Source organism: Chiloscyllium punctatum, chromosome 20 (genome assembly GCF_047496795.1).
Source record: "Chiloscyllium punctatum isolate Juve2018m chromosome 20, sChiPun1.3, whole genome shotgun sequence".
In the NCBI taxonomy this organism is placed as follows: domain Eukaryota; kingdom Metazoa; phylum Chordata; class Chondrichthyes; order Orectolobiformes; family Hemiscylliidae; genus Chiloscyllium; species Chiloscyllium punctatum.
In genome coordinates, this window is record NC_092758.1 from 84,374,080 (window position 1) to 84,393,348 (window position 19,269).

At 42.9% G+C, this 19,269-nt stretch overlaps 1 protein-coding gene across 1 annotated transcript in view; it reads right to left on the reverse strand.

Moving 5' to 3' along the window:
* LOC140491812 (B-cell receptor CD22-like) overlaps positions 1-19,269 on the reverse strand; it is a 67,442-nt gene that overhangs the window by 13,555 nt on the left and 34,618 nt on the right. Inside the window, exons 6-8 of the mRNA XM_072590209.1 lie at positions 10,005-10,286; positions 6,403-6,684; positions 434-535 (exon numbers count right to left, since the gene is read on the reverse strand). Of these exons, the coding sequence (XP_072446310.1) occupies positions 434-535; positions 6,403-6,684; positions 10,005-10,286 (666 nt within the window). The remainder of the gene's footprint in view (positions 1-433; positions 536-6,402; positions 6,685-10,004; positions 10,287-19,269) is intronic.

The following is a 19,269-nucleotide window of genomic DNA, read 5'->3' on the forward strand; positions in this document are numbered from 1 at the left end:
GATTGGGTGTTAAAGTGGCATGCCACGGGAAGGTCTGGGACCTGATTGCGCACAAGAGAAACATAATTGATTCAGGAGAAAGGAACAAACTAACTGGAAAAGACAATTAGCTGAATAATAAAATAAATGGCAAAGGTCACCAAAGGACTGAGGAAGTAGAAGAGAATCTCCTTTATTCTCACGGAGAAAAATTGGAAGGTTGTTGAGCAGCTGTAGTGATGGAGTTGTCCAGCAAGATAGTGGCAGGGGCAACAATTTCAATGGTTAGGCTTAAAGGCACAGGGGCAGGAAGGGACTGGGGCATGGAAATAATCTTTCAAGCAGCTGATACACAAACAATCCTGATGTTGTATGATTCCACTATGGAGCGATGATCATGGCTGGGCTCATAGCTTGTGCCATGTGAAAGAGCAGCAACTGACAGGGATCTTACCTTTGAACAAGTCTTTCCTTCGTATCCATAGCACAGTGGCCAGGAGAAGTCCTATACCAACAAGCGATCTTGCAATCAGGATATTCAGGATGGCTGGTGATGCTGCAAATGACATGAATTTCATTAATTACAAATGTAAAAGTTAAATGAAATCTTTTCTAAAATCTCTCTCTCCCGTTTCCCCTCTCTCAGTTCAGTGGTAACTGATTCACATTGGACATTGCATTGAGATTTAAAACAAACTGGAATGGGCTGTTTGACTCAATGAAAGCATTTTATCCCATACATCAGCAAGAACAATAATCTCATGGGGTCAACACTCCTGGTTCCACAGCCTTCTGGCTCCCTTTTCTCTACACCTATCTAATCTATTCTTCAATGTTGACATGGTCTGAGCTTCAGTTGCTAACTCTGCCAATGATGTGGAGAAGCCGGTGTTGGACGAGGGTGGACAAATTTAAAAATCAGCTACCTGATGAAGGAGCAGTGCTCTGAAAGCTAGTGCTTCCAACTAAACCTGTTAGACTATAACCTGGTGTTGTGTGATTTTTAACTAGCTCTACCAATGCATTCCAGTCTTGCCCTGTACAGAACATTTTCCCCTGCTCTCTGTCTAAAACACTTACATTTAATCTTACATTATTACAGAATATAAAAGGTGGGAGCAATCTGATTGGCGTGATTAAATGATTAAACTGGATGATTGTTTATTTTCTATCTGTGTACCATATTTCCTTTCATGAAGAACCACTGAGCAAAGGTCATGACTTTAAACATGAGGCTGTTCAGGGCTATAATCCAAAAGTACTCACTGGCACAACGGGCAATGAAAACCGAGAATTCTTTATCCAAAAAAATTAATTAAAGTGAAGGGATGGGGGAGGGGGGAGGTGAGTTTAAAATTTCACCACTGGGATAGATTTTTTAGCAGACAATGATATTGAGAATTGCAAAAGTACATTAGGTAAAAAATATTTACGATATAGATCAACCGTAATCTAATTGAACATCAGAGCACATTTGAAAGATTGTCTGATATCCTCCAATGCAGACATCCCAGCAACCATCTGATTTATGTATGTGCACCCAAAAAGCAGACAAGTTATCAGGCAGAGTTGCAACACTCTATACACACGACATATTGAGTTCCGAAAGACAATGAGCTCTCCTGAAGTCTAGGTACACATGCAACATCCCCCGCCTTTCCACAAGGATGGTTTAGTTATTAGTTATTATTTAGTTAGACCCTGTGAGTCTCCATGATGTTTCGGCATTAGGTTATATGTATCAACCTCATGATAGTGACTTTGTCTGGAGGTGCCATCCATTTCCACAGTCAGACATGATATTGTCTGTCATTCTTGTCTTCATTGGCAATGATTAATTTCCAGCGGCAGCATTTCCAGTTTCAGAATCTGTTTGGCTCCAGATTAACCACTGACTGATTTTGTTCTTCAGGCTGTTTCAAGTGATTCACATCCTCCTGGTGTTTCTTGCTTTGTTCCTTCAGTGTTTCCAGTTCACTTTGATTTTACATCCTGGATTCTATTAAACATTCAGCCTTCTGTTAGTCTCCTACATTTACTCTTTTATAAAGTTCTATAACAATGATCCACCGTTTCAACTATATTTTTCTTTTAATTTGATTTGATGGTTAGAGCTTTTCCATTTGGTGTTTGGTTTTCTCTGTGTCCCACTTCTGTCCTTTCACTACAGCATTACTGCAGATATTTTTTTCTGAAAGGGGTGATTTTCAGTTTGTTTTTACTTTTAGTTTTGTTCAGATCTGTCCTTTTCTCCACCAATTCTTTGAGCGTATGTCAATGTTTCTGATGATGTTCGTTCGAAGCCAAAGCTACCAGCCATGTCTTTCACTTGTAGATTAATTTGCTTGAAGATTGTGCAAGCATATTTCACCTCATTAGTGCATTGTTTCCACTGCTGTTCACCGTGTCATGATCATCAGAGGCTGATAAACTCCAAGGGTTCATTTATTTATTTGCCAAAATTTCTCATTTTGCACTCATTAGGACAATCTGCTAGAAATACCAAAGTAAAGGGATAACAGCAATAATAATTTATGAGAGGAGATTGATTGCCAGGTAGTCTGTAATCAGTTGAGACATTGCCGTGTGAATGCACCAGCCAATGATGACTGACAGTTTACTGCCAGGTTTTGTTTAAATTTTTAACAAGGTAGCTTGATTCTTATTGATCATGACATTGCTTGAGAAATGAACCAGAAAATAGCCATCGCCTATTTTGTTAACTTTTGGTTATTTTGTTAAGATCTTATCCTTTCAGCTGTTCACAAACGGACAATGTGCTGACTGTACTTAACTCACCTGTGAGTTCAAAACTCATAACACAGAGTCCAACATTAAATGTGATTAGCAATTTCACAACATTTTCAGCCTAATCCTAAGTGTGTAAAAAACTACATAATTTAGTCGTTGTCAATTGATCTCTCAGTGTGGTGCATGTGCATGTACTCTAAGCTACCTACACCAATACACAGGGCACTGCTCTATGGGGACAGAAAGAACATGTGCACACTCTCAATTTAGCAAAACAGGTTTTAGCCATTCTATAGTTCATTTCTCAGAATCAACTTTCTTTGCTTAAAATTTAAACAAATCTTGGCAATTAACTTCCAGTCTTCATAAACTGGTGCATTCCCCATGGCAACATTTCTACCAGTCAGTGTCCACTTGCCCAACAAACAGCACTCTCCTTCCATACAGTATAAATGTTGTTTTCCTTTTACTTGGCTATTTCTTGCAAATTGTCTTGATGAGTGTAAGACAAGGAACCAATGGTGCAGAAGAGGAAGTTGCCTGTAACTCTGCCCTGGCACTACTCAGAGTCTGATGATGAACGTTCGTGATTGTACTGATTGTTCTGGAAGGGGGGATAGTGATATAGTTCTAATGTCAACTGGACTAATAATCCAGAGGCTCGTAGAATCTCTAAATGTGGAAGCAGGCCATTCAGCCCATCAAGTCCACACTGATCCTCCAAAGAGTATCCCACCCAATCTCTATAACCTTGCATTTCGCATTGCTAGCCCATCTAACCTGCACATCCCTGGACACGGTGGGCAATTTTGCATGGCCAGTCCAACTAACCTGAACATCATTGAACTGTTGGAGGAAACCAGAGCACCCGGAGGAAACTCACCCAGACACAGGGAGCATGTGCAAACTACATAGAGAGTTGCCCGAGGGTGGAATTGAAGGAGGCTCCTTGGCACTGTGAGACAGCAGTGCTAACCATTGAGATACTGTGCTGCTCTTTAGTAACTGTAATGAGGATAGCAAATTGAATTTGAATTAAGTTAATCCAGATTTGAAAACTAATAACACTAACAGTGGCCATGAAACAATCATTGCTTGTAATAAAAACCCATCTGATTCAATACTGCCTTCGGGGAAGGAAATCTGCTGTCCTCACAAACAAAGGTTTTCACTGTACATAGGTACACATGACTACACTAAATCAAATCAAATCACCTGCTCTGGCCTATATGTGACTCTAACCCTGCAGCAATGTGGCTGACTCTTAATTGCCCTCTGAAACAGCTTAATAAGTGGCAATTAAGGATGAGCAACAAATGCCCACTTTCCCAGTGAGGCTTACATCCCAGAAAAGAATAATAGCTCTCCACATCTCCAATTTATTTCACATTCTGGACTGAGCTATTGTACTTTACTGAAATAGTTTTCAAAAGTAAGAGCATCTGTAGAAAAGTACGGTTCTAATCAGTAGCTCCAACTTATAAATGCACTGACTTCCCTTTTCTATGTGAAAGATTGATTTTTCTTCAACTGGTGTATCCATACATCTACAAGTGGATTCTCCTCAGACTGACCAAGGAATCAGGAAAAAGTGCATGTAACATACTTTATTTTGCATTCACAACTGGATCAGTTATTAAAAAGCAAAACTGAACAGTCCCCTTGAATGGGAATAATCTGATAAATTGAAGTCGGCATAATTTTAAATTGTATCTGTCTGACAAAACCAGTTTTATCTCACTTGCAAGGTGATACATGCTAGAACTGTGCAGTGTGGACATTCTGAGGTCTGTGTGCTATTTTCGATCACTGAGGCTAAAGAGGAACCTTTGATCTTTTCAGGTTTGATGAATATCTTCGCGTTTTTGGAGGAAGTGTTGCTCAAAGTGTTCAATGGTGAATAACATCATGAGAGATGCTAAAGTGTAATTAAAGATGGTGACGGGAGGTGTAAACTTTCCCAGTATAAGCAAAAGGGACTGTTTTAACCTCCAGCACATTACAGCTGCTGGTAAACTTCTAACATTATCAGGTCAGCATTTATACTAAAGACTATATCAAACACTGTCTCTTGTAAATTGGTTCCTTGTTAAACAGTTCTCCTCTACAAATGTTCAATTCACTCTATGGTCTGGAATACCTTCCATTTCTAGAATGCTCCAAGATCTTTGAGATGTTCCAAACCTTTCTCTTGTTCATTCCTCCCCTTCCTTTCACCCTCCACCCGGCAGCTACATTTTCAACTGCCCAGGCCCTACGTTCTGAGATACTGTGCGGAAACTCTCCACATCATTTCCCTTCCAAGGCTGCATCTTAAACCCCATGCCTTTGACAAAGTCTATTGTCACCAACTTCTTCATCATGCTGGAGGGAACGTTTGTCCAGTTATGACTCTAGACTAGATTCCTCACAGGAAACAGGCACATCAGCCCAACAAGTCCACACTGACCCTCCGAAGAGCAACCAAGCCACAGACCCATTCCCCACCTCACACTATGGGACAATTAAGCGTGGCCAATTCACCTAACCTGCACACCTTTGGAATGTGGGAGGAAACTGGATCACCCAGCGGAAACCGACATAGACACAAGAAGAATGTGCAAACTCCACATGGACAGTTGCCCGAGGTGGGACTTGAACCCTAGTCCCTGGTGCTGTGAGACAGCAGTGCTAACCACTGAGCCACCGTGCTGCCCTGAAAACTCTTGGTCAAGCTTTCTCCATATCAAAAGTCTATTGACTATACATTAATCATAATTATACATGAAGAACACCATTTGTTCTATTGTGGTCATTTGACAATAGAAACCATTGGCTCCCTCACATGGCTCTGAAGTAGACCTGTCCATTTGCAATCAGTAGAACCCCTCCTGAGAATGTCATAACACGAATTTAAAAATATTTTACCCCTCATGTTGGTTGATAGTCCTTAATGGTAAAATCTTTCTAAGTAATCATTGAACCTCTGGGTGAGATAAGTGAAAAGATTATCCAGGAAAGATTATCTCACTCCTGCTTATCATGTAACACAGCAGTATGACTGCAGTGTCACCCACACACACACACACACACACACACACACACACACACACACACACACACACACACACACACACACACACGTCAATGGGGTGAATTTGCATTTGCACATTTGTATTTACAGATACATTCTATTTTGTTCAAAAATCATACAATCCGTCAGCAGATATTTCATAAATTCCTAATTTGGCAATAGAACCAGTCTGACTCAAGGTTGGGGGACAGACAGACTCTAACCTCACACCTTTAATGCATTGTCTGAGCTGAGATGTCACATTTTTTTATAAAACCTTAAATTATTTCGGGAATGTGATTTGAAAGTAGTTCTGATATTTACACTTAATGAATCAAAACCTGCAACCCATTCTAAGTGATTAAAAACATAACAACAGTACATTGCATCATTTATTACTATACATTCCGTGTCCTATGATCCTGCCCCACCAGCTATCTGACAAAGGAGCAGTGCTCCAAAAGCTTGTACTTCCAAATAAACCTGTTGGACTGTAACCTGGTGTTAGTTTTAACTGTGTCAGAAGAGGATTAAGAATTGGTAAAGTCTGAGGTAAGCAATTAAGCAAAAACTGAGTAAACACAAGCAAAAAAAATTGCTAATAACATATGTTTGCTTACATTGGACGTAGATTTCCAAATCATTCGAAGTCACATTCCCAATGTAATTTGTTGCTGTACAGCTGTAAAAACCAGAATCACTTCTAGAAATATGTTGGAAGGTCAGAGTTCCTTTCATATTACTAAGAGCTCTTGTTTGATCATTGCTTTCCTCCCTCTTGTACAAGGTATAGGTAGCTTCAGGATTGCTATTACTGGTGCACATCAAGGAGAGCATGTCACCCTCTTTAATCTCCAAGTGGGATCCATGAACTACTTGAATGGTTACGTTTTTTGGTGCATCTGAAAGTAAAATAGATTGATGTCTAAAGTTCCACAAACAGTTTGGCAGAGTTTACAAAATGGTGAAAGGTTTGGATAGTGCACTTATTGATCAGTTAATCCAGTTGATACATTAGGATGATCAGCAGGCAAGAATTTAAATGACGAAGAAAGAGAAATAGAGTAGATTTTCGGTTGTTCATTTTTGAGAAATGAAGGAACCTCTGCAATAGATACAGTGTGCATCTACTACCCGGATTTATGAGGGAGGTGGTGGGAATTATTAAACCCTACAATGTGGAAGCAGGCTATTTGATCAATCGAGTCCACACCAATCCTCCAAACAGCTTCCCACTCAGATGTGCCCTTCAACCCTGTAACCCTGCGCTTCCCATGGCTAATCCACCCACCCTGCATATCCTGGACACTATGGGTAGAGGCTAGGAATACGTCCGCGAGAAACAGGCTTTCTGACTCCTCAAAGCCTGTCCACCATCTACAAGACACAAGACAGGAGTGTGATGGAATACTCCCCACATGTCTGGATGACTGCAGCTCCAACAACATTTAAGAAGGTTGACACCATCTAGGACAAAGCAGCCTGCTGGATTGGGACTGCATCCACAAGTATCCACTCCCTCTATTACCGATACTCAGTCGCAGCAGTGTGTACTGTCTACAAGATGCACTACAGAAAGGCACCAATGACCCTCAGAGAGCATCTTCCAGACCCACGATTACTTCAATGTAGAAGGACAAGGGTATATATGGGAATACCACCACCTTCAAGTTCCCCTCCAAGCCACTCACCATCCTGGCTTGGAAATATAACGCTGTTCCATCACTGTCACTGGGTCAAAATCCTGGAATTCCCTCCCTACCAGTATTGTGGGTCAACCCACAGCAGGTGGACTGCAGCGGTTCAAGAAGGCAGCTCACTCCCACCTACTCAAGGGGGAACTAGCGATGGGCAATAAATGCTGGCCCAGCCAGCACAGCCCACATCCTACAAATGAATAAACAAATAAAAAAAACTTGGCCGATCCACCTAACCTGTACATCTTTGGACTGTGGGAGGAAACCGGAGCACCCGGAGGAAACCCACACAGTCACGGGGAGAATGTGCAATCTCCAGGTGCACTGCACACAGCAGACTGACAGACAACACACTGCATTGACTCCTTATCATGGAATAACACGTTGTGATATCACCTAATAGTCTTCGAGAAACACTGCCCTTTCTGAGCTCTGTAAACCAAAGCAACACGGGTTTTCCTCTCTCTTGTCTCGTGTATAAATACATTCGACGTTACAACTGATCACATCAGTAATACATTACAATCCTCAGTACACCTCCAATTCATTTTTCTGCACTAATGATTATCCTATTAGAAGTATGTGAATATTGCAAATGAATTGTCTTTTTTATGACAGCTAATACAGAATTATTGATGTTAGATCAAGACTTACCACACCATATGTTCTTTCTCTCTCTTTTTCCGATTCTCTCCAACTTGAAATAAAACCACAGGGGTCAGTATCCCGTCACCAAGTCACCCTTTATTTAGAGGTGCATCGTACTGGGCGCTGGTCTATCTTCCTCAGAGATAGCTCAAAGTGAACAGAACCTCTGGCACTTCTGCTCATATCTGTCAGCCAGGGCTCCCTGATTGGACAAGGGTAACAGCCCCAGTCAGGGATCTCATATTCTATGAGGTCCACCTGGCTGACCTCGTTACAATCACTGCCCCCTCCCCCTCTAGCCTCACTTGGAGCATTTTCACACTGGGTCTGGTGGTTCCTGTCACTCTGCCTCAGATCTGGGCAATGTGTACCAGACTGTGGCTTTTCTCTTGTGCCCAGAGCATCTCAGAAGAAATTCATTCTCTTCTTCAGGTGGTAAAAGCATTGAGACTGAGACAGCTGCTGTTTCTATCTCAGACGCCAAGGTATCTTTGGACAGATGGTTAAGCACATGGGTTCTGACAACCTTTCTGGCTGTTCTGAGGATCCCTGTATGTTTCCTCCTGCCCTGTTTGTGAGTTTGGAGCTTTCACCTGGTCCATATGTTTATTCAGGCCCACCTCACCGACCCGAACTTGATGTGTCACGGGGCCTGACCTCATGCTGACCATCCTCTTCTCCATGTCGGGCCATTTCCACGGTTTCAGCACCAAACTTCATACCCTGAAGTAAACTGCCTCTTTTGAGTTTAGAGGAATCTTGTGTCCGGCTTTGACATTCCTGATGCTATTTGGCCCTCCCCTCCAGGTCTGGGAAAATCAGATTTAACCTGAGTCTTCTCCCCATTGACAACTCTGCTGGAGCTATTCCTGTAGTCGCATGGTACAATAATCAAATAGGAACCAGGACAGTTTGATTAGATATCCTACAATATGGAATTAGACCCTTCAGCCCAACAAGTCCACATCCCTCTGAACAGTAACACATCCAGACCCATTCCCCTATCCTATATTTACCCCTGACTAATGCACCTCACACTACGGGAAATTTAGCATGGCCAATCTATCCTAACCTCTACATCTTTGGATTGTGGGAGAAAACAGGAGCACCTGGAGGAAACCCACACAGACACAGGGAGAATGTACAAACTTCACACAAACAGTCTGCCGAAGTTGGAATCGAACCCAGGTCCCTGATGCGGTAAGGCAGCAGGACTAACCAGCAGTACTGTCAGGAGAATTACTCTTTGCTTTTCATCTGCCCAAATGTGATTTGCCCAGGAAAAAAAAGCACATTCTCGCCACATACTTTGAGAGCAGGATTGAACAAGTCAAACTTCCCAAATAACAGTGTGATGCCAGAAATGTTTGCCCCAACTCAGAGATGACAGTTGCGAGCAATCTTCTTCATCATTTTTTTTTTAGCCACTGAAGTAACTCCACAGAGGCCGGTATCCCATCACCAAGTCACCCCGTGTTTAAACTTGTAGAGTCCTTGACACTGTCCAGCTCCCTCAGAGCCAGCTCTCAGAGTGAACAGAACCTCTGACACTCCTGTTTCCATCTGTCAGCCAGGGCTCCCTGATTGGACCAGGTTAACAGCCCCAATCAGGGAACTCATATTCTGTGTGGTCACCTGGCTGACCTTGTTTCAATCACTACATCCCTCCCCCACCTTTGTCTTCCATCTTCTGATTCAATGATCAAAGCCCATGGGGAAGGGTGGGAAAAGGTGAATTGGGGGATTGGGGGGTGGGGAGGGGGGAGTGTAGACAAGGTTTGAGAAAGGAGAGGGTGAACGTCTCTCGGGGCAATGAGGCAATCACAGAACAAACTCAATCAAAACAATATTTTGAAAAAAAACACATCATTGCTCACATTGGACACGAATTTCCAAAGTATTTGACTTGTTACTTCCAAAATGATTTGCTGCTGTACAACTGTAGAACCCAGAGTCGCTGCTTGTAATATTCTGGAAGGATAGAGTTCCTTTTGAGCCATTAATAAGTCTTGCCTCACCGCTTTCTTCCTCCCTCTTATGCCAGCTGTACATAGCTTCAGGATTACTGTTACTGGTGCACATCAAGGAGAGCTTATCACCTTCTCTGATTGTTAATTCTGATCCCTTATCCACTCGGATTGTTACATTTTTGGGTGCATCTGAAAGTGAAAGATAATTTGTGGACTTATAACATATATTATGGAGAACAGCACAAATAGGATTGGCCCTTCCTAAGTCACATGTTGTCTGCCATATTTCATAATCCCCACAGGAAGTGGGTCAACCTTTACCTGTTTATGTTGGAATTAGGATGTTCAATCGTATCTTACATATTGGTTGATAGAATTATAGGTTGATGTAGCTCAGCTACAGCTAGGAACCCTGTGCTGCTAGATCTGTGTAACCAATCTCACTGCACTGCTCATTCCATTTAAACTTATCAATCCTTTCTCATCTACAACATTTGTTGAGTTATTTTTTGAACCTTTTCTGGTGAACCTGCTTCTACAGGCATTTCAGATCATAATAACTTGCTGTGTAAGTGGGAGTGTCTGCATGTTCCCGCTCTTTTTAGGTTAGATTAGATTCCCTTCAGTGGAAAACGGCCATTTGGCCCAACAAGTCCACACTGACTCTCTGAAGAGTAGCCCACCCAGACCTATTTCTCTGCATTTACCCTGACAAATGCACCTAACCCACACATCCCTGGCCATCATGGGCAATTTAGCATGGCCATTTCATCTTAACCTGCATAATCTTGGATTTTGGGAGGAAACCGGGGCACCCGAAGGAAACCTGCACAGACATGAGGAGAATGTATTTACCAATCTTTCTGCCATGGGGAACACAATCTTTGTATTCACTCGACCAAATCCTTCATGATCTTGAATATTTCTCTCAAATCTCGCCTCAATGTTCTTTGGTCTGAGGATTACAGCTCCAACATCTCTTGCTTTTTTCCATAAATAAGATTATCTCTAACTCTGTCTATCTTTATCGAGATCATGAAAGTATTTCAAAGGAGCAGATATCCTATCATCTCATGAAAGATTAAACGCACACCCCTGTGCGGTCTGAGAAACAGCATTTCATGCCACTGTTGTTGTACATATTTATCTAATCTACCCATTCAGTGATGTTGTTACACACCGCTGGAGCAGCTGGGACTTGAACACAGGTCTCTCTGGTCTAGGGGGAGGGACACTCCCACTGAACTGCAAGAAGGCCCCTTTTTTTATTTAGCCAATTTTCCAAATCAACCTTATCAGAGATACTATTACACACCTCTGGAGCCGATAGGACTTAAACCTAGGGCTCCTGATGCAGAGGTAGGGACACTGCCAACTCACTACAAGAGGGGTCACCACTGTTGGCATATAAAGGTCACAGAGCAGCAATAATTGTACATCCCTAATTGGCTCAATCGAGTCTCTTCAACAATTGGAGCTCATCTACAAAGCAAGAAGTACAAGGATTTTTGCAAAGTGACTGTGAGGGGACCATCAAACCCCATCAGTGTTTATATTAATGTAGATATCACCACGGCTATTTCTGTAAATCAGTGATTCCTCATGAGGGAACATTAAAACCATCTCACTGATTATGTATCTCCTCATTAAGCTCCAGCCACATGAGTGAAAGTGTTGGTTTGTTTGAATTGCTTTTAACTACACAGTTTTGACTTTTGGGGCTCAGTCAAGCTCGAAACATCTAAAGATTAAGCAGAGTTGAAAAGTGTGGTGTTGGGAAAGCACAGTAGGTCAGGCAGCATCCGAGGAGCGGGGGGGGGGGGGGGGCTGTCAATGATCAGGTTGGACTGAAGGGTCTATTTCCGTGCTGTACAGCTCTATGATTCAATGACTCCATGTTAAATTAGACTCCCCGTGTTGTAGGGATACCCACCACAAACAATTCTTCAATGGGAACAGGAAATAAGCAAATAAAGTTTGTAAAGTCAATTCCTGCCACAGAAAGGAGGACAGTAAAAGTAATTTATTTAAGCTCTCTCTCTTTGCTCTGTCACACAAGACCAAAGTTAAAAATCACACAACAACAGGTTATAGTCTAACAGGACTGTTGGGCTATAACCTGGTGTTGTGCGATATTTAACTTTGTTCATCCCAGTCCAAGACCGGCTCCTCCAATCAATGCCTTTCATCAGCATTTTATAAACAACCTGATTCAACCCAATGAAGCAAGATTACAATAAAAAATCCAAGCTGATTGTCATTTATTCATTTCTTAGTCGATCTTTTTTTTCTGGATTTTTATCTCTGAGAAATCCCTGCAAACTGACTGACTTGTATTTGGCAGCTGTCCTCCTTCTGAAATGGGAGGAACCATTTCTAACCATTCAATCCTCTGACACCTGTCCCATATGCAAGGGTGGTTGGAAATTCTGGGATAATGTTTACCCTGACATAAATAATAACTAAGGGTGTATCTCAGCTGGAATTGGTGACTTTTCTTTGGATTTCTGTTTCGAGAAAGGATGCTGTGCAGTTTTGAGCTAATATGGTAAAAAGCTAGAAACAGTGGTTCAAAGTGACTTGGAGGTGCAGGTACATAAGTCATTAAACTGTCACAAAGTGGTGCAGAAACTAATCAAAAAGGCTAATAGAATACAAGGCCCTCATAGCAGGATCACTGGCAGACAACAACATAGATGTCAAGCTTCAGCATTACAAGTTTGAGGAGAGACAATGGACTAATGACATTAACAATGGATTGCTAATCCAAAGACCCAGTTAATTCTCTGAGGACCTGTGTTCAAACCTGGCTGTGGTCGATGGCTGGATTTGATTTTTAACAATAATCTAGGAAATTCCAGTCCAATGATGACTGTGAAGCCATTGCTGATTGGCAGGAAAATCCCATTTGGTTCACCAATGTTCTTGAAACAAGGAAGCTTCTGGCCTCCATATGACCCAAACACACAGCAACACGTTTGACTCTTAACTGATGTCTGGTCTAACCCAGCAATGCTTGTGTCCTGTGGTTTTTTTTTAAACAAAAGCTACAATACACTGAGCAGGACTTGCTACAACCTTTGCAATGACATTAAGACTTCAGAGGGAGTGCACCTCTGATGCATTCAGAATAGCACCTGTACTCCAAGGGCTATCGGATAAGATTATGCAAACTAACATCACTTTCTCTAAAATTTAATTCACTTCAATCACTTGGTTGACTCTCAACTGCCCTCTGGGCAATTAGGGATGGGCGATGAATGTTGGCCTGCTCAGTGACATCCTCATCCTCTAACTGAATATAAAAAAACAATCTGTGTGATACGATTGAAGATTCCATGCCATTAAGACAAATAGATAGGGGAGATAGGAACTAATCCTGTTACTTGAGGAATATTGGACTGGGGGTTAAAGTTTAAAATGTGGCCCAGTCCAAAGATATACAGGTTAGGGTGAATTGGCCATGCTAAATTTCCCATAGTGTTAGGTGCATTAGTCAGAGGGAAATGGGTCTGGGTGGGTTACTCTTCGGAGGGTCGGTGTTGGGCTGAAGGGCCCGTTTCCACACTGTAGGGAATCTAATCTAACCTTATCAAAAGGGAGAGCAGAACTATCCCCCCACCCAGAGTGACAAGAGCAATGGCAGGTATGGTGATAACAGTGAGATTTGAAAAAGAACCAGATTGTCAAAGTTGAGAAAAGATTTCTTGATCTTTTCCCCTCAAGCCTTAAATGGCAACTTCGGGATCTCACTTTTGAGTGACAATTACTTGTTCCCATTCCTTATGTTTTTGTAACTCATTCCAGCCACCTTATTCCCTTCCCTGTTTACATCCCATTTCCAGTTTGTCTCTTCATTGGGAGACCAGACCCCACCAATTCCTCACAGGTGAACAGTCTGGGTACCTAGTGCCTATAGCCCACTGAGTGCTGATCCTGGTCAGCATCCAACTGCTTCTCCATAACATTGTCCCCTTATGTTCCATGGCCACTATCCTCATCAATACAAGTCAGCATTTGTAAACCACCAGCCTCAGCGCATCCTCATGGCTGCTTTCAGTCCAACTTAGACACCATTCAGCTCTTCATCACTTCAACAGACACCTGAGACTAATCAGGAAGGCAAACTTTGGTATTTATTGCTGAAAGGATAGAGGATAAAAGTAGGGAAGAGCTACTGTAATAGCACAAGGCATTAGAGAGACCACACCTTGAGTTCTGTGCACAAGTCTGGTTCCCTTACTTGAAGACAGGGAGAGTTACGTTGGAATAGCTCAGAGGAGGTCAGATTCATAAACAGAGGTACAGATCTGAAGGCAATGAAAGGGAAGATTAAGGAAAGTACCTAATAATTTGCAAGAAATTGGCAGTTTTAGCAGTTTTTATTTACCAAGTTTCAGGAAGACAAAGTAGCATTCAGAGATTGCAGAACTCAGCTGAAAGGGAGCGAGATTGTTTTCATGCCAACTAAAGAATGAGCTTTAATTGGAGATGGGAGTCTCCAGTCACAGAACTTTGAGTATCTCTGAGGCTGTGGCTGAAGATCATCTTAATGGTGTATGGATTCAGACTGCTCCCAATAGTTCATGCATCGTGTAACATAGGTTTAGTTTCTCTCTCACGTAATAAACTTTATACACTTTTCTTAAAAGTATGTTGGCTGCCTCTTATGAATATAATCAGTGACTGACCATTGTAGCCGAAGAGTTGTATAGCATGAAAAGATACCCTTCACTCCAACTCGTCCCAGATATCCCAACCCAATCTAGTCCCATTTGCCAGCATTTGGCCCATATCCCTCTAAACCCTTCCTGACCATGTACACATCCAGATGCCTTTTAAATGTTGTCATTGTACCAGCCTCCACCACGTCCTCTGGCAGCTCATTCCATACACGCACCACCCCTTGTGTGAAAAAGTAGCCCCTTAGGTCCCTTTTAAATGTATCCCCGCTCACCTTAAACTTACGCCATCTAGTTTAGGACTCTCCAACACTGTGGAAAAGACCTTGGGTATTGACCCTTTCTCTGCCTCTCGTGATTTTATAAACTTCTATAAGGTCACCCCAGCCTCTGACACTCCAGGGAAAACAGCTCCAGCCCATTCAGCCTCTCCCTGTAGCTCAACCACACCAATCCTGGCAACATCCTTGGAACTTTTTTCTGATCCCTTTCAAGTTTCACAACATCACCTTTACCAAAAGACACAATATTTTTAATGGTCTGTCAAGCCAGGTCTCACTCTAGCATCTGTCTTGTCCAGTACTAACACTAACTGGGACCATAATAACTGAGACTGTTGTTCCTATGATCAGGAGAAAGTGAGGACTGCAGATGCTCGAGATCAGAGCTTAAAAATGTGTTGCTGGAAAAGCGCAGCAAGTCAGGCAGCATCAAAGGAGAAGGAGAATTGACGTTTCAGGCATAAGCCCTTCTTCAGGAAGGGGCGAGCAAAGACAATGGCTGAGGAGGAAATTGGGAGCTTTGAAATGGAATTGTGGAAATATATCTCTGCATTTTTGACCTTGACATAGAAAGGTAGTATGCGCACCAAGGGCTTGGGGACTTCCCAATGTCATGGGCTCTGGGACTAAGGTGGACACATCAATTGTTATATAAAGAGACCGAGTAAACATTAGCGGTGTGGGTCGGAGTTTGAAAGATCATCTGTGTCACAGTGACAAGAACAGGAATGGGAGTGTGAGGACTGAGATGGGGGTGATCCATGCATCACAGGGAAAGCCTGCAAGTGACTCCCTCACATTAACACAAAGTTGAAACCTTGCCTCGTCAGGTCAGGAGTCAACTGGTAAAGGAATGGAATAGGTTACAATCCTTTTCTTTGAGAATGGAGCAATTGTCTTTCATTTTGAGGCCTTGCTGGAGACAATTGCAATAATCATTGCTCCCATTGATTTGCACTTTCTCAACACGTCCTTTGCCTTCCAAGAATGCAGACCGGAAATTACTGCCTTAAGCAATCATAGAGTGTTGCATTTCCCACCAAATTGTCACTAAATAAGGAACTTAACAGCATGACACGAAGTTTCCATTTCATAACCACATTCCATAGTAAATTCTTAAAGTGAGTACTTTGCAGCTGCCAATTTCTCACACTGAAACGTAAATGTGTGAGAACGTCAGCCGTAATGTGGGAGAGAAGTTTTTTTTTGTGTTGGAGGAGTGCGGTACGTTTTGTGGTGGCTTACTGGCAGAACTCCACTCACAATGTGGTATTGTCACTCCGGCTTTGTACCCGGATCCATTCGCATTACTCAGGGTTCCTTACTCCACATTGCACCGTGTGAGGGCAGAGCATGAGGCTTCACTATGATGGATATGAGGACACAGGAACACCTTCAATCAGACTGAGTTATCTTTCTGATCTTCCTGATGGATTATCTGCTCAGAACTTTCACATAGGGAACACTGTCACTGGAGTCATTGTTAATTTAAAGACTGTGTAGAAGTAGCCAGTAATTACAGAGGCAACTCAATTATCCAAAGCACCCAGGCAGGGAGTATTTCGCTCAGTTAATCGAATGCCAGATAATCGTGGTTCCTCTGTGCTACTTTGCCAAGCAAAAGTGGGTACTGCAAATGCTGGAGATTAAAGTCAAGATTAGAGTGGTGCTGGAAAAGCACAGCAGGTCAGGCAGCATCCGAGGAGCAGGAAAATTGATGTTTTGGGGAAAAACCCTTCATCATGAATGAGCTCATTCCCGATGAAGTGCTTTTGTCCAAAACATTGATTTTCCTGCTCCTCTGATTCTGCCTGACATCCTGTGCTTTTCCAGCACCACTATAATCTTGTCACTACTTTGCCAGCACCACATCCAAGAGCTGTCACACAGGAGAAGTGCCAAAAAAAAATGAAATGATGAGCTCTATGGTCTATCACTGTCTGAAACATAATACATCAGACATTAAGGCTGCCCCATCCCACCTTCACTGAACTTTGCAATCTGCTGGTGGAGGACTTGTGCTCAGAAGGATTGGGTGGTATTGTTGCTCTATCAACAACCTACAGAGTTTATAAACAGAAAAGCCTTCCACTCAATAAATGTGCAAGTGATTTGTGACCATCAATACTGAATCTATGCCTGGGAGCGGCTGTAGTTTTTACACAATGGACAACTCACAGGATCTTCCTTCCACCCAAGTTTGCGAGCCATAAGAACACAAAAGGTTAGAAATTGGAGCAGGCGTATCCCCCTTCGAACCTGCCTCCGCCATTCAATAAGATCATGGCTGATCTTTTCATGGCCTCAGCTCCACTTACCCCCTCACTCACCAGAACCCTTAATTCCTTTACTGTTCAAATATCTATCTATCTTTGCCTTAAAACATTCAATGAGGTAACCTCAACTGCTTCACTGGGCAGGGAATTCCACAGATTCACAACCCTTTGGGTGAAGAAGTTCCTCCCCAACTCAGTCCTCAATCTGCTTCCCCTTATTTTGAGGCTATGCCCCCGAGTTCCAAATACAGTGCGCATCGACTATCCGGATTTATGAGAGAGTTGGTGGGAATTATTAAATCCTACAATGTGGAAGCAGGCTATTTTGTCCATCGAGTCCACACAAATCCTCCAAACAGCTTCCCACTCAGATGCGCCCTTCAAGCCTGTAACCCTGCGTTTCCCATGGCTAATCCACCCACCCTGCATATCCTGGACACTATGGGTAGAGGCTAGAAATATGTCAGTGAGATACTCGCTTCCTGACTCCCCAAAGCCTGTCCACCATCTACAAGACACAAGACAGGAGTGTGATGGAATACTCCCCACTTGCCTGGATGACTGCAGCTCCAAAAACATTCAAGAAACTTGAGACCATCTAGGACAAAGAAGCCTGTTTCAGTGGCTCCACACCCACAAGCATCCACTCCCTCTATCACCGATACTCAGTAGCAGCAGTGTGTACTGTCTACAAGATGCACTGCAGAAAGCCACCAATGACCCTCAGACAGCATCTTCCAGACCCACGATTACTTCAATCTAGAAGGACAAGGGTATATATGGGAATACCACCACCTTCAAGGTCCCCTCCAAGCCACTCACCATCCTGGCTTGGAAATATATCGCTGTTCCATCACTGTCACTGGGTCAAAATCCTGGAATTCCCTCCCTACCAGTATTGTGGGTCAACCCACAACGGTGGACTGCAGCGCTTCTAGAAGGCAGCTCACTCCCACCTACTCAAGGGGCAACTAGGGATGGGCAATAAATGCTGACCCAGCCAGCGCAGCCCACATCCCTACAAATGAATAAACAAATAAAAAAAATCTTGGCCGATCCACCTAACCTGTACATCTTTGGACTGTGGGAGGAAACCGGAGCACCCGGAGGAAACTCACACAATCACGGGGAGAATGTGCAAACTCCAGGTGCACTGCACACAGCAGACTAACAGACAACACACTGCATTGACTCCTTATAATGGAATAACACGTTGTGATATCACCTAACTGTCTTAGAGAAATACTGCTCTTTCTGGGCTCTGTGCACCAACGCAACATGGATATTTTCCTCTCTCTTCTCTCGTGTATAAATACATTCGACGTTACAACTGATCACATCAGTAATACATTACAATCCTCAGTACACCTCCAATTCATTTTTCTGCACTAATGATTATCCTATTAGAAGTATGTGAATATTGCAAATAAATTGTCTTTTTTATGACAGCTAATACAGAATTATCGATGTTAGATCAAGACTTACCACACCATATGTTCTTTCTCTCTCTTTTTCCGATTCTCTCCAACTTGAAATAAAACCACAGGGGTCAGTATCCCGTCACCAAGTCACCCTTTATTTACAGGTGCATCGTACTTGGCGCTGGTCTATCTTCCTCAGAGACAGCTCAAAGTGAACAGAACCTCTGGCACTTCTGCTCATATCTGTCAGCCAGGGCTCCCTGATTGGACAAGGGTAACAGCCCCAGTCAGGGATCTCATATTCTATGAGGTCCACCTGGCTGACCTCGTTACAATCACTGCCCCCTCCCCCTCTAGCCTCACTTGGAGCATTTTCACACTGGGTCCGGTGGTTCCTGTCACTCTGCCTCAGATCTGGGCAATGTGTACCAGACTGTGGCTTTTCTCTTGTGCCCAGAGCATCTCAGAAGAAATTCATTCTCTTCTTCAGGTGGTAAAAGCATTGAGACTGA